The sequence below is a fragment of the Peromyscus leucopus genome, chromosome 2 (assembly GCF_004664715.2).
Source record: "Peromyscus leucopus breed LL Stock chromosome 2, UCI_PerLeu_2.1, whole genome shotgun sequence".
Taxonomy (NCBI): Eukaryota; Metazoa; Chordata; class Mammalia; order Rodentia; family Cricetidae; genus Peromyscus; species Peromyscus leucopus.
In genome coordinates, this window is record NC_051064.1 from 68148961 (window position 1) to 68171098 (window position 22138).

A 22138-nucleotide genomic window follows, 5' to 3' on the forward strand; every position below is an offset into this window, starting at 1 on the left:
TATGGAAATCTCTAATTCTACAATGTTGCCTCTCAACAACTTATCAATGAGAACAGAGTACTAATCTTTTGAGATTAGATTTTTTTCCCACTCAGTATAATTTCTTCTATAGTTAGTCCTTGAGATCATCTTTCATAATGCTTATAATCATCTACTTAAGCTACTTTCCTCAGAAACTATTTCTATACAACAGCAACAATTTAACTATAATAAAATTCTTTTTAAAGGATTTGTGATCAGAAAAAGTATATATGTGAAATGAAAGGCACCATATGTATGTGTATCTCTCTATATATAAATATACATAGAAAAATATATAAATATATATTATATATATGAAAGAGAGAGAGATCCACTTGTCTCTAACTCCTGAGTGCTGGGATTAATGGTGTGCGCCACCACCGCCTGGCTTATTTTATAGTTTTAAAAGTAACTTTTAATGATGTTATTATTAAAGATTTTATTTTAATTTTATGGATATGAGTGTTTGCCAACATGTATGTATGTGTACTACATGTGTACCTGGCCCACGGAGACCAGAAGAGGTAGTCTCCCTAGAACTGGAGTTAATAGATGTTTGTGAACCACTGGTAGCTGCTGGGAATTGAACCTGGGTCCTGTACAAGATAAGTAAATGCTCTTAACCCCTAAGCTGTCTCTCCAGCCTCCACTTATGTTGTTATTAAAATTTTAATTTAGTAAATCACATTAAGAACTCTAATCAATTCTACTTCTAGGTGTCTAGGATTGAACATTGAACTAAGCCAGCAATAATAAACATGGGAGTATTTGTGCAAGAAATGTCATTGTAATATAACTTAATTCGTAAAAACTTGAGAATAGTGTAACTGTTTAAAAAAAACACACACACCAGAGGAATGATCAGGAAATGATACAAGTGAATAACCATATTTAGAAAATTTTTCTGAAACTAGAAATGCTTATAATACCAAGTGGAAAGAGCATACAGATTTCTTTTTTCCTCCAGCACCTAAGTTGTGTTGGCCTACAGACAGCACCTAGGACAGTCTGTAGTACATTACAAGAAAGCAGTCTATATTTGTGGAGTGAATAAAAGGATTCGATCTTTTAAAGAACGTTTCAGTCAGATTACTAGGATTTTAAAAGCAAACCCCACAAAATCAATTTAAACCCACTGCATTTCATTGCCTATGCATTCTTCCTTATAGAAGGAATGCACACTGCATGGAAAGAGAATTGTCTTACTAGGGAAACTAGTGGGGAGGTGTGTGGGGTATCCATTGCTAACATTCTCAGACATCAGCTTTCATTCTTCGAATGCACATTCTGGTTGTTAGTGTTCTGGTCGGTGGTGCTGGAGATCATGCCTAGGGCCTTCTGCATGCTCAGTACATGCCTGTCACCAAGTCCTTGACACACAATTTTTAAACACTATTGTGACAGCCCACCAGCTTTACTCAGGCTTTTCACTGACTACATAATATACATTTCTTTATCATATTCAAAACTCACAATAAGATCATGGTTTATTAGACTGGCTTTTAAATCAAGCCGTTGCTCAATTGCTTAGCATTACATTGTTTACAAAGGGCTCCTATTATAAATAAAGCTACATTTATTTTATATTTAGAACTATTATCAGGTGTGTTTGTATTAATGATTGTACATGGTTAGATCAGACAGGCCTGAATATGAACTCTAGCCTTGCCACATTCTAGTCCTCAAAATGTGGCCAGTTAATGATCCCTCTACACTTTAGTTCCCTCTGCTATGAAATAAAATGATGGCAGTAATAGGTCACCTTCCATGGGATGATCAGGCACTGCCAGTTAGCATAAGTTGTCCTCGTCCATCTGCTTCCTCCCAACTCCAGCCCCGGGTGTGTGTGTGTGTGTGTGTGTGTGTGTGTGTGTGTGTGTGTGTGTGTATTCTATTTTAGCTCTAGGGGTAAGTTATAAACTTGTAAATAAAAGTAGCACAATCAAAATGAAGAATCTAAGTCCTTGCTGAATCAACATGTATCATATTCAGTCAACACTGTAAAATCCTGTTCTTGGCTCTTAAAGAACACTGATGCATTTCACCTTTACTATAAAAATGTCCTCTCATACAAAAACACGACACATGCAAATTTGTTGCAATGTAAACTTAATTACAGGTATTCAAAGCAATTATCCTTAATTGTTCTCAAATGACAGTTCCCTATGACGATACACACTTTGAACTGCACAGAGCTATTCTTCCACTAGACCAAACAATTGTTTGTCTTCTCAAAGACCTTTTGAAGGCATAGGGGCTGCTCCATCCCAGTGTTTAAGAGTGGGGTTTAGTGGGACATCGACCATAGTGCGTAACTATGAAGGTCAACAGGGCAAGATAAGGAAAGTGGACGAGACTGGGGGGAAGAAAGAGTGGGAACAACAGGTACGTATGCTGAGACTGTCCCACCACAGGAACACAAGTCTATGAGACTTCACTGGAGCGACAGAGGCACATGAGGGACATTCCAGTGATGCTGCAACTGTGTAATTCTCTCCTCATTTTCCAATTTCCTAAATAACTTCTGGTTTAAATACAGGTGCAATGAAATCTAAGTATAATGCTATTTATGATTCGGTAGATTTTGATAGCATGGAATAAACTCTTTTCTCAGCTCTAAAGAAAGTAGGTCTTGTTCCCTAACAGCTCTATTTTAAAAGGACTTTTATATAATAACATCTAACATTCACCCCAAACTGCTAACATTCACCAAAAACTAACAATGTGTCAAGCACTGTCCTAGATACCCTGCATGCATTAACCAGTTTAAGCCTCACAACACTAAAAATATGTCCCTATTATTATCCCAGTTGTACAAATAGTTGCACAAACATCAGAAGACAGCAGCGAGATTTAAATCCAGGGAGCCAGACTCCAGACTGCAGGTGCAATCCTGCCCCTGCCTTAGCTACTTTTCTATCGCTATGACCAAAATCAACATGAAAAGGAAAGCATTTATTTCATCTTGCACTTTCAGGAAACAGTCTACCACCGAAGAAGTCAGGGCAGGAACCTGGAAACAGGAACTAAAGCCACAGAGGGTGCCGCTTACTGGCTTGCCCCTCATGATTCGCTCAACCTTCTTTTTTATACAACACAGGACCACCTGCCCAGGGCCTGGGTCTCCCCACATCCGTCATTAATCAAGAAAATGCTTCCACAGACTTGCCTACAGGCCAATCTCATGGAGGCATCTTCTCAATTAAGATTCCCTCTTCACAGACATGTCTAGGTTTGTGTCAAGTTGACACGAACCAGTCAAGACAACCCTCGTCACTACACAGACTGTTTCCTAATTTTTTTTTTTGTATGTGTGGTTCTGAGGATTGAACCTGTAGCTCTGCATGTGCTAGCAAGTATTTTACTAAGCTACAGCTCTCCTGATTTCTTCTTAAAAACAAAACCACACACCTTTAATTCTAGCAAAGGTGAGTGGGTCTCTGTGAGTTCAAGGTCAGCCTAACCTACAAGGTGAGTTCCTGAGAGCCAAGACTACATGATGGAGAAAACACCCCCATCTCTCTATCTCTCCATCTCTCTCTATGTATATATCTATCTACATATGTATGTATTTATACATAGAGTCATATTTCTATTAATGTATCTATGTATGTATAGATTGATTAGAGATAGAGTGAAAATGGTGCGTATGTATCATCACAGGGAGGGAGTACCCACGCCATGACATACAAATGGAGGTTAGAAGATAAGTATGTGGATCTTTTCTTACGCCTTTACATGGGTGTCAGCCCCAGGGATCAAATTCAGGTCGCAAGACTTGTGCAGCAGGTGCCTTTACCCACAGTGCCATCTATCTCTTCATCCGTCTGAATTTGTTCTAGTTCACAATATATACAGAGAGACCGGCTGGCAATCAGCTCTGCTGTGTCAGTTCTCCCGTTAACTGAGAATAATAGAGCTTAACTCATAAATTTATTATGAAGATTAAATGAACATAATACACATAAAGTAAATTAAGAAGTATCTAATGCATATTCAAGGTGCTATTAACGTTTGCTACATAGTAAATGACTTCTAGTTTTGTGCAAGGCCGGGTAGTTTTTTAATTAAAGAACAACATTTCATACATTTACTCAGACATTACATTTGTCTCAGATAATGCAGTTGGTCTTACCTTGCCTAGGAATAACATGAAGTCCCCCACCGTGTTGATGGCAGCCACTCGCAAAGCATTCTCCACTAGAATGACAAAGGCATCCTTTGCTGAGGTGCAGAAGTTGGTGCTATTGATAGCTGTGGCTGTGTATGCATTCTAGACAAAGGGGGAAGGAGTCTTATCAATCACCAGAAATGTGCTTTTGAAAGACATAAACCATGCACATTTACAATGCAGCTTGTGAAAAGACTTGTCAAACCCACGGCTTTCATGAGTAGAAAGTAAGACTGGGCACAGAACATATGAGGCATAAATGGACTGATGGATGGATGGATGGACAGATGGAGTATAACTGCTATGATTTAAAAAAAAGCCCCTTTCCAGTCCTCTTAGTTTGGACCTGTAAAAACACAAACACAGAGAAACGTTCTGACATCCATGAACTTTCTCTCTGTCTTTCAAAAATCACATATAATTTAAACTTCCCTGGATGTCTCAAACTTGTGACTAGAAGGATAGGGGTACACTGCTAACCATTTCTTGGTTGGTTAAAAATGCAGATCATTCCAGAGCGGCTTGTAGTGCAGTGGGGAGTCACAGCACTCTGAGCAGTTCGGCAGGACTCTGAGACACAGATTTTCATCCTAAAAACTGGGATAACTGACTACCTGAATATGTTTATTTCAAAAGCTAAAAGATACAATATTTTTTTAAAAAAAAAAAAAATCACACCCTTGCTTTTCTATTAGCATTCATTAATTCCTTCCTTCCTTCCTTCACTTCTTGCCTCCTTACATGGCCATCTGCCTACCTGTGTTATCACTTAGAAGATAGCAGGGACCAAAGAATTAACTAACTACCTCACTGCAGGGCTCCACATTTTTTTCTATTTTGTACAAAAATTCCTTTTGAAACATTCTGCAAAATGCCTCAGTGAAGTAAAAATAAACCATCCTTTGGGCTTGTGTTACAGTAACCCTGCTGGAAATCTATGGAAAGCCACTGCTCCAGCCAGACCTACTCTCAAAGAACACAGAGTGGTCCCTGTGCTTGCTGGCTCCCTAAGCACTCACAAAAACATTCATCTAGCCATTTATTCCAGAGCAGGGATGGTCAAGGGACCACCTAAGGGCACTGGCCACGCCTGGTCTGCTGGCTGCCTTCACAAATAAGGTTTTACTGGGACAAAGTCCTGTTCATTTGGCAGAAACAGGCACTTAGCACTAAGACCACATGGCCGTTAAGGCCCAGATGCTTTCTGGTTCTTTCCAGAAAAAAAAAAAAAAAAAAAAAATTGGCTGGTCTCTGTTCTGCAGCACTACTGAGGATCTGTAACAGTTTATATGACTTCCTTCCTCACTCTTTTAGAAACAATAGCCTAAAATACCCATTTCAAGTTTTAATAGCTTCCCATCTTTTAGCATATTATAATTCTTGTTTTTCCTTCTCACCTAGGTGCTGTGAACCAAGCCTAGAGCTCAAATGTGCCAAGCAGATCTAATCTAATCTATAGCCCTAGCCCTTCATAGTGTTCTTATTGATTTATTTACTTCATTGTTGAGACTAGAGTTCGTGTTGTCTAGACTGGTCTCAACTTGCTATTCAGCCAAGCATGGATTTGAACTCCTGATCCTCCTGCCTCCACCTCCATAGTGCTTGGATTACAGGCGTGTACTACTGTGCCTGGCCTATTATGTAACTCAATAATTTACCAGAAGAGCTCTTCAGTAATATGGGATGTGGAGAAAAGTCTCACTTCCTTCAGTTATTTACTCTATTTTTCCAGTGCTTGTATTTGTTGGGTAAATGCTCTACCACTGAGTCACATCCTCAGCCCTAATTGCCTGTACTGTGAGACATGATAAAGTTATTAACAATGCATTTTCAGGAGAAAATACCCTCCCATATCAATGCACTCTTCCAAGGACCCAGGTCCGTTTCCCAGCACCCAGTGGTGGCTCACAACTGTCCATTAAATCCAGCTGCAGAGGACCTAGTGCCCTCTTCTGTCCTTTGCAGGCATTAAGCATACATATATGCAGGCAAAACATTCATGCACATAAAACCGAATAAAAAAATCTAATAAAAATGCATTCTGATTTAAAAAAAATCATTATAATGTCCAAAATTAAGAAACCTGGGCAGCTCACTAAATAATTAATCAATTAATTTCTTTTTATTTTTAAACAGTTTTACTGTAGATCTCAAGTTTGTCGGTAACTCACTCTGTAGCTCAGGATCAGCCCTGAACTTCTGATCATCCTGCCTCGGTCTCTCAAGTGCTAGGATTGCTAGCAGAGCCACGGAGCATGGATAGGAAAACCTATTTAAACCAATTAGGTTCTTAGGAACAAGTCAGGTTTAGCTGTGATGTGCTCCCTTTCCAGGTCCACCAGGGTCTCCTTGAGTCAGGAGGCTCACGTACCCCCAGCTCCTCTGCTACCATCCTTACAGCTGCCTCCGGCAAGGATCCAACCCTTGCTAACCAAACTATAAATACTTCTGAGTTCATCTGAGAATCCATCACGTACTATAGTCTATAGTTTGAAACATGGAAATGTGAGCTACTTGACTATTTTTTGTAAAAATGTATTTTGTGTTTTTTAAGTACACACACACACAATATACACACTACTAGAGGCAGTGTGAGATATCAAAAGGGCCAGGTAAAGTTAGGCTTAAAAACTCCATCCACCTCGAGGGCAAGCAATGTGCTACGACTGCTCCGGTCTCAATTTTCTTATCTCTAGAGCACAGGAAATAACGCCTTATTTATAGCTGTACTGGGGAATTGCTAACGTATATGAATATGAAGTATGCTTGGTACGTGTGTGTTGTGGTACACGAAAGATTACTTGCTATGACTCCTGCTCACAGAGAAAAGCTTTATGACTAGAAGAACGCATCAGTCAGCACACAGTGTTAAACAGCTAGTCCCAAATGGTGCTGGAGGAGAACAAGCCCAGCCTGACGCAAAGCCCGAAGGAGAACGGGTAGCAACCCCTGCACCTCATGTGAATTCAGTGAGAGTAGACAAACCGTCACCTTCGTGTCACAGCCAGCACTAAAGAACAAGCAACAGTTCACAGGTTGCTGTTTGGACAAGTCTAGCGCCTACCCTATAAATAATAAATGGCTCATCAATTCTCCTCTGTAAATCCTCTACAGCAGCAGCAAACAAGCCATGGCCCAAGAATAACTGGCACCACATAGCTCTAAGAACACTTTGCTAGCCTCTGAGAAGACAAGGTTTCTGCCTTCAAGTAGCTGTCAGTCTACGGGTTAAGCTAAAGACGTGCCTCACAGAGGCGGGACTTGGTGCTATAGAAGCTCAGCAGAGGGCTGAAAGCTTACCAATGAGGTACAGGCAGAGGACAGTTGAGTGTTAGAAGGGAGTCATTCCAGGAACCCGGACACTGAGTATTCAAAGGGTTTCTGCAGCAGGTGCTAAGAACTGACACTAAGGAGCCAGTCCAAGCACATCTCCCTGGGGACAAGCTACTTACGTTAAGTATAAAATTCAAGGACAATGACTTTTAGTATGTCATCAGTTGGTTCCAGGACAAATTTTAAAGATTTTTTTTTTTCAGGTTGTTCTGGATAGTATTAATTATTTTTAAATGAGTTTCTAAACACTTACATAACCATGGATAATAATGTGATATGTAAAAATACTTTGAATACATTATTGACTATAATGAAGCATTATGCCCACTTTCTCATATTAGCTATAGAGCTCAATAAAGCAAAGGCCAGGCATGCTCGATACCATTGCCACGGAACTACCGCCTCTTGGCTAATACACAGTGAATGGAAAGTGCAGTGTTAGAGGTAAGTGAAGGAAAAGTCAATCACTTAGAGGTGAATAGTAAGAAAGTCAATTTCGCTTTGGCCTGTTGGATGAGGGCATCAATACATTAAAATTGATTTTTAGGGAATGGAAAAATGGAGAGGAAAAGAAGATGATGAGAGAGGCCAGCAAGATGGTTCCGGGGCCAAATGTGCTTGCTAAGCAGGCCTGATACCTGAGTTTGATCCTCAGGGCCCAGGGAAAGGTGGAAGGAGAGTATCGATCCCACAAAACTGTTCTCTGACCTCCACATGTACATGATGATGACATCAACACACACACAAATAACAGTAAACAACAACACAAAAATTACACGACGGAAAGAGAACTCTACAACAAGTCCTACTCGTTTCAGTAAAGAAAGACAGAGGGAGTCCTAGCCTGCTTCCCTACGTGTTAACTCCCTCAGTCAACCTCAGAAGTAACACCTCCCAGGGCTTCGGCGGTGGCTTAGTCGGGAAAGTGTTTGCCGTGCACGAGGACTTGAGTTCGGGCCTTAGACTTGTACAAAAATCTGGGCACAGTGGCCCGCACCTTTAATCCCACAACTAGGGAGACAGAAGACTCCCTGAGGCTTGCTGGCCAGCCAGGTTAACTGAGTCGGCAAGCTGCAGGTTCACTGGGAGACCCTGTCTCCAAAAACAGGTAGCCAGTGACAGAGGATGATAGTGGACACCCACCTCTGGGCTCCCCACATGTGAATGCACACAGAGACATGGACACATACACACACACACACACACCACACACACACACACAGAGAGAGAGAGAGAGAGAGAGAGAGAGAGAGAGAGAGAGAGAGAGAGAGAGAGAAGAAATAGCACTTGCTCTGATAATGTTCCTCAGGCCAATATTGTAGTGATCTAATAGTTGGCCCAGAACAAAACAACAACAAAAAACAAACTATCTCTATTAAAAGCAGTGATTTCAAAGAGAGTCTAAAAAGGATAAGCACCCACAACAGATTCCCACTAAAGGAAAGCTTTCAAGTAGTATTTCAAATAACGCAAGAACAAAAATTTAAAAAAAAAAAAGATGTGAATTAAGAGAAAAGAGATTATCTTTGCAGAAAGATGAACCCAATGACATGTTTATCCGTGTATTGAAACTAAGATTAATACAATAATGATATTGGTGAGCAGATCCATTAGTTTAAAAACAGGAACAGGATTGGAGCATATTCGGTCAAGGAACAATGTATAATACCAGAAGAAAAACACAATTTCTTTCAATTAAGTTCAATTATTTTATCTTGGAAGGAGAAATAACAAACCTCTATTTGAAAATGAAGTCATGTAGAGTATATGTTACCTGATTTAAGTAATTGAGGCACTTTTCAAGACACCAAAGGCAGCAAATGCAGGATTTCAGCATACATCGTGCACAAGCATTTTCCTGGACAGGGAAAAAAAGCAAAATAATTAACAAATGCTTAAGTAAAAAAATCTAATCACCATGCATGCAACTTCAAATGCTGAAAAAATAAAAACTTAAAAACCGCGATCTGAGTTCCAAAGCTTCCACACCTACTTCTTCCCCTTTCAACACAACGGCTAAGTCATTTTAAAACCAGTTCAAACTGGTACTGATTTATTTACTAATGATTGTATATATGGCAGAGTAAGGCATGTAGGACCAGCAAGGAATTTAAAAGCTAGCAAGGCAAAACAAAACAAAACAAAAAACAAAAACAAAAAACAATGCACCAAAACGTTAGAGTCTGAATGTGGCTTTGAGAATGGAAAACAGAAAGAGAACACTGTTTGGGGAAGGGAATCAGGTCTGGTTTCTAGGAAGAGGCAGATTTTGAGCTAAACCAGGTTGAAATCTACATTATTTCCAAAGTTAGGTAGGGAATTCCTATATTCTGGATAGTAACCCTTTGTGAGCTGTAAGGATTACGCAGACTTTCTTCACTCTTTGGTCTTTCAAATGCTTCCTTTGCCACAGAAAAACTTTCGAGTTTGGTTATCACTTCATTTACCAGTTTTCACTTTTGTTGCCTGTGCTTTTCTGTTTAAAAAAAACCTTTCCTAGATCAATGTCAAAGACCACACTGTTCCCTGTTTCTATCAGCAGCTCAAGACTTACTGTTACACTCACTGACTTTCTGGTGTGTAGATGTAACCAACCGTCTTATTAAATAAGAAACACAGAAACAATGTAAAAGAGAAAGCCAAGAGGTCAGAGCTCAGAGCTAAAATCTCATCCTTCCTCCTGCTGTGTCCCAGCTTCTCGAAAGAGAGCTATTTCCTGTGTGTAAGTCGTTTTTCTAGTCATTCTGCCTTCTCATTGGTTGTAAACCCAAACACGTGACTGCCTCGTCACTGTCTGAATGTACAGCCCCCTAGGTCTTAAAGGCATATGTCTCCAATGCAGGCTGTATTCCTGAACACACAGAGATCTATGGGATTAAAGGCGTGTGCCACCACCGCCACACTCTGTCTATAGCTCTAATAGCTCTGACCCCCAGGCAACTTTATTTATTAACATACAATCAAAATCACATTTCAGTACAATTAGAATACCACCACACTGGTGCTCTGTCACATAGTAGGGACACCGGGCAAATGGTACTGTCCTAGACATGAGGGTTTGAATGTTCTGACCATAGAAATATAATAAACGGTGTGATGTTGTGAGGTTTGGATGTGCTGAAGAGTCTGACTTGATTATTCAACAGTTTATACATATAGCAGAACAAGCTGTACCCCAGATGCATGGACAGCTATTATGGGTTCATTAAGACAAACTTCAGAAGAGAGAAAGGGTAGAAAAGCATCTCTAATTCAGTACACCTGGTAACAGTGACTAGACAGATAATCCAGGATATGTGCAATGTACAGGTGGAGACCAGGAGGAAGAATGAATCCCACTTTGTTCAGACTCTGAAGAAAACATACAGAAGCTGATACCCTACTATGTGCAGAAATGAGGTCTGGCATACGCTCCCATGAAAGCCTGGCTAGCCCACCCTGCATCCCCATGCACCCTTACCTTTCCTTTGAGCTGACTGTGGATATACATTAGGATCATCCTCGGGATTTTGACTAGGGTGATAATGAAGGATCCTTTTGCCACGGTACCAAGGTGGTAACGGATAAGGCGGTTCACTGATGCCAGAATAGGTGTGAATGGTAAATTCCTTTTATCCCTGTTTTAAAAATGGTCAGAGAGATAATTAAAGCCTAGAACATGAAGGAAACACAAATATACACGGTTTGGAATCTAATGAAGCAGAAAACAAAGTAACTGTAGTATTATCTAGCTTTAGGATGAAATGGCAAAGTAACCACTAAAAACATTGTCAAACTGCCACAAAATCAGTTTTATTTCTCTATGGCAGTACTATGTGGTTCTGTAACTTCATGCTCTATCACTTTAGATAAAACTGGGTTTTGAAAGTTCTTATTAATGAATACTTAAGGAATAAGTTGTATCATCAGAAAATAGAATTTAAAAAACAATCTACAGCTGGCCAGGTGTGGTGGTAGCACTCAGAAGATAAGAGGCAGGCGGATCTCTGTGAGTTTGAGGCCAGCCTCGTCTACAGAGTGAGATCCAGGACAGGCACCAAAATGACACAGAGAAACCCTGTCTTGAAAACCCAAAAAATAAACAAACAAACAAATCTACCATTGGTAGCCCATTATAATAGACTGCTGTGCGGGTTATTCCTTTAGGTCTTAGCCCTGAAGTTAGCAACAGTTCTTCAGAGAGAAGCATCTGAGGCTTGCCCCTAGCAGCTTTTTAAGCCTGACAACTCAGCAAGGTGTACTTCCTTACACAAGGCAGCTTAGGTTACACCATAGTCTGCTGCCCTGAAACAGGTTTTGAGGCAAGAAGAAGAAAGTGCGAAGAACAGGAATTATCAACTGTACCATTTGTCACATTCCTTTCCAACCACTCCCTCCCCCTCCTCTTTTTTTTTTTTTTAACAGAAATGAAGTTGTGGCTTCAGTCACACTTTGTTCCCTTGTAGGAGGCATGGTTCCTTGAATGAACTGGAGTGTTGTCACTGTTAGAAAGTCTCACCTAGTAAAATAGTATGTCACCACAGCCCCTGCCACAGTCATCTGCTGACATGCAAGAATGAATTCACTGATCCAAATCAGGCCAACCACATGGTACCACCGCATGTACTGCAAAGGCCCAGAGATTCTGTACTCCACAAAACCTTCTTCGTTCAGAATAGCGCTGCCTAGGAACGTGACAAGGAAGAAAAGCAGCATTATGTAAAGCAAAAACCAAGACACACGGATACTGAACGTAGGAGATCAGTAAGATTTCCCATGACAGTGGCACTCCCAGGAGCAAGTATGCCGGGTTCTTAGTCCTGGTCACTAAGGGACAGCAATCGTTATCACTTAAAACATTGTGAAATTAAACCTTACACAATTACACAACAGGCATTGCACTATTTAAATATAGTTCTAATTCCACTATCAGTTATTTAGGCATGAATTTTCAAACACTTCAGTGCTTTTTCTTTTTGCAGGGTTTTATTTATCTAGTAATTATAGACCTAAACTATTAACTAAGCATAGAAATGAATGCTGTGTTCACTTAGTGAGCATGAGTTTGCTATCTTTACACTCACTGCTCAGAATTAATACCTGTGTCTTAACATTTGGTACTGAGTCCAGCTATCAGTAAGTAGGAGTTTACCTACAGAATTGTAGTTCAGGATGACTCTGGGCTGTGAAGCAACTGCAGAGAGGCTATGAATTCATCCATTCCGTTCAGAATGGATTCAAATATCTGAGAATTCACTTAAAATCCATGACCCTCTCAAAATTAAGAAGCAGTTTTAGGTCTTAGCTGGTCTAGATGCAAATTGCTAAGATCTGCTAAAAATCACAAAGAGGGAATGAGTTACTGAAGACCAGTATTGTTAGATTTGATGGCTACTGCATCTTTGTCAACAAATGGATGGAGAGTTGTATCTACCTCTCTGGACTCTGTATGTGCGTGTGCGTGTGCGTGTGCGTGTGCGCGTGCGTGCGTGCGTGCGTGCGTGTGTGTGTGTGTGTGTGTGTGTGTATGTGTGTGTGTGTATACATGTACTAGGGATCAACAGGTCCTCACTCATAGGCAAGCACTCTACCACGGGGCCACACTCCCAACCCTCTCTGATGACTTTGAATATTTGAGTGCCACTTAGCTTCATGGAAAAGAGAAAGAAGCTGCATTTCTTCTTACCGGTAGTGCCAAGGAAAAGAAGTGTCATTATCCAGTATGCCCAAAATAAGACAAGAGCAAAAAAAGTCCAGAAGGGCTGGAAGACTAGCAGTGGCAAGTGTATGAAGACCTTGCCAGCCACGTGGAACAAGGCGATGGTGAGCGCAACACGTTTGCGCATGACCAGCATTATCAGGAACAAAATGACCTGCGTGGAGAGGAAAGAAGGTTATTTCTCTAAGCCACGAAAACAGAAGCTGCAAAGTAGGAGACATTTCTAACTCAACTTTCTCCACAGATTAAGATAGGAATTTTCAACTTTTCCTTTTCCCACTAACTACCAGTCAAAATTTGTTTTGGGGAATGGGCATTTAGCTCAGTGGTAGAGCTAGCAAGTGCAAGGCCCTGGGTTTGATCCTCAGCTTGGGTGGCTGGGGGGACAACAGTCAGTCAGGACAGGACTCTTCATTTGCATAGTTACATGCCTATCATTCTGAGAAATGGTAGGAGAGCTATATGCCATCACCTCAAAGCAAGGAAAGTATTTATTCGTAGTTCATCTCCTTTGTTGACTGAAACTCCTTAAGTGGGATCTGGAGCAGAATAACTATTTGTCTATTTACAATCTCCACCCCTTCCCTAGAGAAGCTAACATAGACAACTACAGTTAAAGAAGCATGATTAACAAATATCTTTGTAGCCAATAGCTTTAATGGCATTATTGTTATTACTAGTCCTACTGATGCTCAAAAAATGAGATCACCCCTCATTTAACTATAGGCTAGTCAGTCGGATTTTTACCATATAACAAATGTCTAAGTAGAGTGCACCTCATCTATATTTTTAATACAATATATACATTAAAAGGTAAGTTTAAAGGAAATGAAAAATAATGAATGAACATGTAAGAAGAACGATACTCTATTTCTTAATCTACTATTCAAAAGTATGGAGAATTGCTTCTTAAAATGTAATTATATTATAACAATAAGAAATATGTTATTAGCAAATGACAACATAAACATCCTAGGTGAAAGCAGACAGGTCAGAACACACTGTTGCATCAAAGAACACTCATCAATGAGAGAAGCCTCCAGGAGACTTTGAACTAGAAGTAAACTATGGGGCAGCAATACAAAGGCCAGAGTGAGCTTCTGCTCCATTTAGGATCACCTGCTAACATGCATACAGCACCCTCAACTCACAGTGAACACGGTAGCTGAAATGGCATAGATGAGGAGGGCCCGCAGATTGTTCTCGGCTATCTGATGCTGTTCAGGAATAACACTTTCTTTGAGGGACCTTCTTTGCTTTGCATATAGCCACCACAGCACACCTGTGCCACCTGGAGATAAAAAACAATTGGGTTTGCAAAAATCGGCACAAGAAAATACGTAACATATATGCTCAATGTTCAGGACCTACACTTTTTAACACCATGAATGGGACACAGTGACAATCCACTTAACTAGAAAGCATGCTGGTACAATTCTTTGGAAGCATAAGAAGGAAGGTAGGTTTCACATTAAGTATCTACAAATCCTTCGGTGTATCAAATAGACTTTCTTCCAATATAATCATCATTGACTATGAAGCTGAGGACAGAGCCAGTAACAACAGATAACCTTCAAGGGAAATTCGTAGCACCAATGCCAAGCCCTGACAGCCATGCAAAGGATTAAATATTTGTACAGTGATTAAAGCAATGAATAAAGGGTGTGAAAGAGTAGTTCTCACCAAAGGTGGGAACAAAAAGCAGGAAACCTCTGATGGCAGTGGGTTCTGGGAATAAAGATCTTTGATCTCTAACGCTAGTTCTGATGTAAAAAGGAGAGTAAAGAACAAGGCGAACCTATTGCCATGTAACAGCTGAATTTTCGCTCAGTGCATTCATTGAGCACCTCTCCACCAGGAATAGGGTAGTAAAAAGTCCCTACTCTATGCTGCTCACTGAGCTTACATAGCAATGAGGAAATGGAAATTAACAGGAAGTAAGTAACAACAGAACATTAAATCTAAGGAGAAAAATCCAAGAAGGAGAGTACTTGGTTTAGGAAGGCAGGCCAACTTTTTAACACTGATAGGTAAGGCTTCCCTGAGATGACGTGTCTAGACTAGAGAATAGAGACTGAGAAAGATCAACTTTAAAAGTAGCTAAGGAAAATGCACTTAGACCAGGCAAAGGTCTAAGGCTCAGGTGAGACCATGACTGGTAGGAGAATTCTTTCTCTGATCCTAAAGAGACCACTGGTCCATCCTAATGCAAGCCAGCAAGAAAGACGTGCTGAAAGTACGGATGCAGAGAGAGCTGGGGACCAGACTACCTGCAAAGAGTTACTGGCTACGATAAGGGACATTCAAAGTAGAGTGGGGGAAAGTGATATTATAATGCCCGACAGAGCAAAACCTGGACTAAGGCCGGGCGTTGGTGTTGCACGCCTTTAATCCCAGCACTGGGGAGGCAGAGCCAGGCGGATCTCTGTGAGTTCGAGGCCAGCCTGGTCTACAGAGCAAGATCTAGGACAGGCACCAAAACTACTCAAAGAGACCCTGTCTCGAAAAAAAACTAAAACACAAACAAACAAACAAACAAACAAAAAACCCAAAAAAAGGATGCTGCTGCTGCTCACAGTAGGCATTGTGAACCAAGGATGCTGCTGCTCACAGTAGGCATTGTGAACCAAGGATGCTGCTGCTCACAGTAGGCATTGTGAATCAAAGATGCTGCTGCTCACAGTAGGCATTGTGAATCTGTGCTAACACCTGTGATGATCCTTTGACAGTTGTGACCTAGTTTATCCATTATAACTATTAAGTAGTCATTATTAATTTTACAAATTATAAAACTGAAGTGAGGAAAGTTAAGTAACATGAAAGATCATGTGCACTAAATGGTAAATTAAGATTATTAAAACTACACATCTGAACATGAATTAGACTCAAAAGGCTGGCAGGCAAAATGAACAGCCAAGAGGAGGAGGAACAGATAGAATGGGACCGGAGTAACAATATCCCTGTCATCACTGGCCTGACTGCCAGTGGGAAAACTAACACCTATGGGCAGCAGAGTCAGCATAGTGAACTCTTCCCAATGCAAAAGAAAACGACAAAAGTCCGAAAAGACAGTTTAGAAGATCATAAAATATTCATGGAATAAGCAATGCCCTTAAGAAAAAAGCCACTGGGACAGGAACAGTGACCAAATATAGAAACAAAAACATCCTTTTCAGAGGTGGGAAAGAGCAGTCCCCCAAAACGCCAGGCAAGGATAGGAACCAGACATCTTTTTCAAATCTTTAAATTATTAAGGCTGCAGTAAAAATCATATAAAACTGCAAGGGATAAATCAAGCAAAGAAACAAAATGCAATATGGTCATTCTGAGATTTCTGGAGAAAATGCACAGGCATGAAGGAACATATGTGTCTCAACACAGTTCTATCCAATGAATCCAAACTGTGCATGTAAAGATAAAGACAATATTTGATATTCAAGAATTAGGAAAATACAGAATCCATTAAGTCCCTCATGAATAAATCATCTGAATTCAAGTAACACAAAGGTGAACCAAATTATAAATTCAGAAAGGCTTATAGATACAGATCAGTAGTTCCAAATAAGACTAGTCCAAGAAACCTAACCTGAAATGCAATGGTAAGTCTGTGGCCTTTCAAGACACAGGTAAATAAATTCTTAAGACACAGTATATAGAAATAATATTTTAAATTAAATTCAAATTTAATAACTTGAATGTAAAAGCTGGAATTATTTAGCAAGGTTTCAAGCACAAACGAGCAGACGGGAGCAGGTGACCCAGGGAGTCTGGGAAATGTTATACCTAAGGCAAGGGAAAAGCAACCCACATCATTTCTGCCTTTAACTATCACAGGATTGAGCAGCATTTTGCAAATAAACAAAGGTTACCAACTGCAGAAGTAGAACTCTATTAGATACAAAAGCAATGATGAAGACTGCCAGAGAAAATGCTGTACACAGAAACGCTAGAGACAAAGAAATACAAAAAGCAGGTGGCCGCAGGAGAAACCAGTGCACCAGTCAGATTACAGACGTAAGCAGAGAGACGCTGTCAACTGGAGCTCACAATGTTAACTAAACGCTGTGTATTCATGTACACGCACACAGAAAAGAGGATGTGCTTCAGGTGCTAACCAGAGTGAAACGAGGAACTGAGAATTAGGACACCCTCGAGGCAAAAATAAACACTCATTCTGGAGAAGAAATAGCACAGGCAAATAAAAAGTTCATTTTCCTCTTTTGATTTCTATTTACTACCATGCAATTAGTCAGGTACAGTGAAAACCAAGAAGAAGAAAATCACTTACCAAGTGAACCCAGTATGACCAGAATTGTTAAGATCCACACAAGCACTCTGGATATATACCTGATAATCACCATCAAAATCATGGACAGAACTGCAGGGAAGACAAAGAACACAAAGAATATCATTTGAAAAACACAAGAGAATATAAAGAGAAAGACTTACAACTATTGCTTTTTCCTACAGAATAGTTTGATGCTATTAGTTCATGACCACGATTTTGAAAAGAAATGAAATGGGCTGCTTTTGAAATTATGACTCACACACTTAAGTAACATCTCTGAAAACCAAACATCCTAACTGTGTGGGTTATAAACTACAGAAAAGAATACATGCAAATGCACATAGCGACTCCATGATAACCGAGGCTACTGTGGAGTCACCAGCAGGAAGACATCAGACATGCAAACAGACATCAGCACAGGAGGTGTAGAGAGTGATATGTCATGATGGTGAACAAAACAAAAAACAACAACAACAAATAAAAAACTGTACCATGTAGCTGGATCAATTAGTGCTACACTGCCCTAAGCAACCTGTATCATCTCAGGACAAAGCAAAGATCTCTAATTCAACAGACTAAATGGCATTTTAACATTGTCTAGTATTTTACATTTAACTCTGTAACTCAAAGAGAGGGTCTGAATCTATATAGTAAAATGTCCTTAAATCCGATAAAGCCAAATGCCCTGAACTCTTTTCTCAAATGACTGGAGAGCTTTTCCTCAGAAAAGAGCAAAGATTAGGTTGAGTTATTTAGTCAACTCGTTACCTATCCCAAAATAAATTCTTATGTGCCAAAATTATAATTAAAATGCTTGAAAAGGAGGGTAGTTAACCCTTGGGTGAGAAACATAAATTTGAAGTAACACTTTATAAATATTTAATGATCTGAAGGCTCATTCTACAAGCAAATGAACAAAAATATCTTGAATTTATATTATACTCTTATGCCTCAAAGATATTCTAATAAAAATGGAATTCCAATGAATTCACATTAGTGTTATTAATCTGAAACTTTGTATGTAGTTTTTGGTTAAAGCACTCAACTATTTCAGAAAGCCAAGTGATTATTATATCAAGTCATCATATTTCTTTCGGCCATTTGAAAATCTGAATAAATGGTTAGGTTTGTGTCTAGAAATTTTAAGGTACTACTTTTGCAATAAATATATAGGAATGAAGAAACAGATGGGAACCCTTCGAATATCACAGAACTAGAATTTCATAAGGACAGGATTACTTTGAGTCAAGTACCAAGTATATAAAAAGAACCCACTCTCTAATGACAGGAAAGCTAGAAATACAGCCTGTATCTTCTCAATGAATACAACTGCTATTAAACATACATAAATACTAATTTTACTTATGCAATGAAATAGTTTGGTTGCTACTAGCTTATGTCTCCCAATTAAGAAGGAATACAAACTCTGATATTTCCCTTATACAGTTTTAGAATAATATAAGTATTTTTTCATCTTGAAAATAAAATTGATTTTATTTTCTAATTATTGACTAAATAATTCTGTGGCTAACAAGTGGAGATTTCTTAGTTTTTCCAGCAAGGCAGTAATACTATGAACTATAGCAATAAAAATAAAATTACACACTTCAAAAGTAGCCTGTGTTCTTAGAATATATAAGAGAGTACATAGCCTCTTTTATATATAAATATACCTGTGGATTCATATCTAAATCATTAAAAGGAGCCTCCTGCTATCATTAAAGATAATCAATGATGATTTAGTAACCAAAGTTTGGGGAAACAAGTCTTCAATGAAAGAAAAAAGAAGCGACATGAGTTTCAGATATATACATATACATACTTTTATGTATATATTTATAACTATATGTAATCTGAAACAGTTATTTTGGCCATGGGTAGTCAAACATTTTACACGTATCCCCAGTTGTATGCATATTTTGGCTAAAGACAGAGCAGCCTTCTGTAGTACTACGAAACAGCTAATAATGAGAAAAACAATTACCTAGTGATAACAAGCAAAGTCCCAATATAATTTCTTTGCTGGTCATTACTCCACTAATCAGCCTGTGTAAGACACTATTGTCACTGACAAAGGTGATCAGGACCTCTGCAAACTTGGCATAGCAGGAAATGTTCACAGGAGCACAGCGATGGAAGAATGGAATAGGTGCACTGGTGACACAAGAAAAAAAATCAGAAAAAAAATTACTCCTACTTAATATAAATGCCACATCAAACACACAAATGAGAGGTGAATATGGCTGCCATACACTCCACCCTCCACACGACGGGAGCTAAGTGCTGTGCGCGCTAGGAAGATGACTGCTGTGTGTGGGATGCCAATCTTACCAGAGCTTATCCAAGAGGGTGGAGTGCATATTCCAACAGAAGACATTACCCCCCACTTCCAAACACAAGTAACACACATACACATAACGCATGGAGAACTACCAGAAGCAAAACCGAGCACAGGAGACTCCTCAACTCTGCACATCCACCAAAGGCAAATGTGGCAAAGTTTACAAGCATGGCCTTCATTGAATGGAAAATGGACTTTTGCCAGAAGCAACTTAAAAGTAAACATACACACATGCTTTTACACAGAATGGGCCACCATTAATAGAATGTTTCCTCTTTCAAAACGTCATAGGAAACCTCATATTAATAAAGGTGTTTAGGGCACAAGCTTACATACCCTCATATAAACAAAAGCATGCCAAGACATTAACAGACAGCAACTCAAAACAGCCATGAGAACTAATCTATAGAAATGTTTATAACACAGAAATACATGGGGAAATTACATATAAATGTAATGGTGATGTCTCTGCATAAAAGATTACACACAAACATGGGAACAACGAAATATTCTATTAAAAAGTGAAAAATACATGACTTGTTAGGGTTATGGAATTCTGGACTGTTTTCCTTCCCTTTTCAGTGCTTGGAATTGAACCAGGGCCTCAGGCATGCTAGACAATTGCTCTACTACTCAACTATATTCCAGCAAATTTCTTTACTTTGTATATATTATATGTATATGATATGCATATATCATATATAAATGATTATATGTGTCTAGAAAAAGGGAAAACAGCCAATGATTTAATCATTTAATCCAAGCTTCTATGTACTACAGCTGTGACTTGTGAGAGAACAGAGGTGTGTATGAGTCATGATTTGAATCTGACTTGTAATAACATGGATCTGCTTCAACTTCTGAGAGAATAATACATATATACACATCTAACCAATGACAATACTGTGAACCAGAGAACATCAGGATTCCAGGAAAGCCCATACATATAAACACACATGGGTGAATTAAGTTAAAATTTGTTCATCTTAACACAAACCTCATACCATTGGAACTGATTGTCCAGGGGTAGACAGAGGCAGGTCTAATATAAAATACTAGCCTGGACTAGAGAGCTGAAAATTTGTTCTCATTCTTAAATACTGGTGTACCTGGTAGGTAAGATTACATGGCTGGGCATCAAACTTTATGGCTTCTGGTCTTAGGAAAACCAACTGACCTGAAACAAAATGCTGTCTTTGTTTCTTTCCTCAGAGTTTTTCCCTTTGAAGTCAGAATGAGTGGACTGTTTTCATTGAATGTTGGTAAATGAACACTAATGGCAATAAGCAACATCATCCATACTACCAAACTTCATGAAGCAGAGTAACCATAAAGATGAAGCCTTACCTTAGTTACTTTTCAGTAAAATGTATCCAAAAATGATATAACAATATAACAGGAATATTCATCTTTTTAAAAAACCATCTCTATGTACCTGTATTGTATTTGTATATACTTCTAAAATGGCATTAAATGAGCTTCCTACAGCCAATGCTAAAGATCTACTTTTTTTTTTTAATTGCAGGAGGCTAGAATATTCTGAGCATTTGTTTCTTTTCTTTTTCTTTTTCTTTTTCTTTTTTTCAAGACAGGGTTTCTCTGTGTAGCTTTGCACCTTTTTCTGGAACTCACTCTGTAGCCCAGGCTGGCCTCGAACTCACAGAGATCCGCCTGCCTCTGCCTACCGAGTGCTGGGATTAAAGGCGTGCACCACCACCGCACTGCTAGCAATTGTTTTTTGAACAAACATTATATCATTAAAGATGAGGAAAGGTATCAAATTACACAACACTTTTAAGTGAAATGGATCTAGTTAGAAATACTACAAGAATTTAAATGGATTAGCTATAAATCTTGAAGTCAAGGGAGGCTGATTTGGGGAGAAGTCTTTAGACTGATAATTCTGTTCTAAGGGACAGGTTTTCTTTTTCCTAATGTTGTCTAGAGATCCTTTCTGTGAAATCAGTACCTCTGTCTACGCATGCATCCAAATATATATATAAACCCAAAGCTGGCTCTGCATCTTTAAAACCCAAATGTTCTCTGCTCTGCAGCCATCTGCATCTCTACCCTCTGTGTGTACTGGCCTGCCATCGCTTACTTAGCTCCAGCTGAACTCCTTTGCCCCCACCTTTACCCTGAAAGGTCCTGAAGGCCCCTTTTCCTTTTTTTTTTTTTTCTTGTTGACAGTATCCACTAGTTTCCTTGGCCCTGCATACTCCCCCCCCCCCCCCCGCCCAATTGGGTCTCAGTTAAAGCCCTAATCTCCTGACACTGCAGTTGCAA

The 22138-nt window shown here is 39.4% G+C and overlaps 1 protein-coding gene across 6 annotated transcripts in view; it reads right to left on the reverse strand.

Annotated features, from left to right (window-relative positions):
* The window catches only part of Slc44a1 (solute carrier family 44 member 1), a 188473-nt gene that overhangs the window by 66917 nt on the left and 99418 nt on the right, over positions 1 to 22138 (reverse strand). For all 6 annotated transcript variants that reach the window (XM_028857757.1, XM_028857758.2, XM_028857756.2 and 3 more), the window contains exons 6-13: positions 19496 to 19665; positions 17512 to 17601; positions 14375 to 14514; positions 13191 to 13377; positions 12024 to 12189; positions 10986 to 11142; positions 9300 to 9383; positions 4157 to 4294 (exon numbers count right to left, since the gene is read on the reverse strand). In XM_028857757.1, the coding sequence (XP_028713590.1) occupies positions 4157 to 4294; positions 9300 to 9383; positions 10986 to 11142; positions 12024 to 12189; positions 13191 to 13377; positions 14375 to 14514; positions 17512 to 17601; positions 19496 to 19665 (1132 nt within the window). The remainder of the gene's footprint in view (positions 1 to 4156; positions 4295 to 9299; positions 9384 to 10985; positions 11143 to 12023; positions 12190 to 13190; positions 13378 to 14374; positions 14515 to 17511; positions 17602 to 19495; positions 19666 to 22138) is intronic.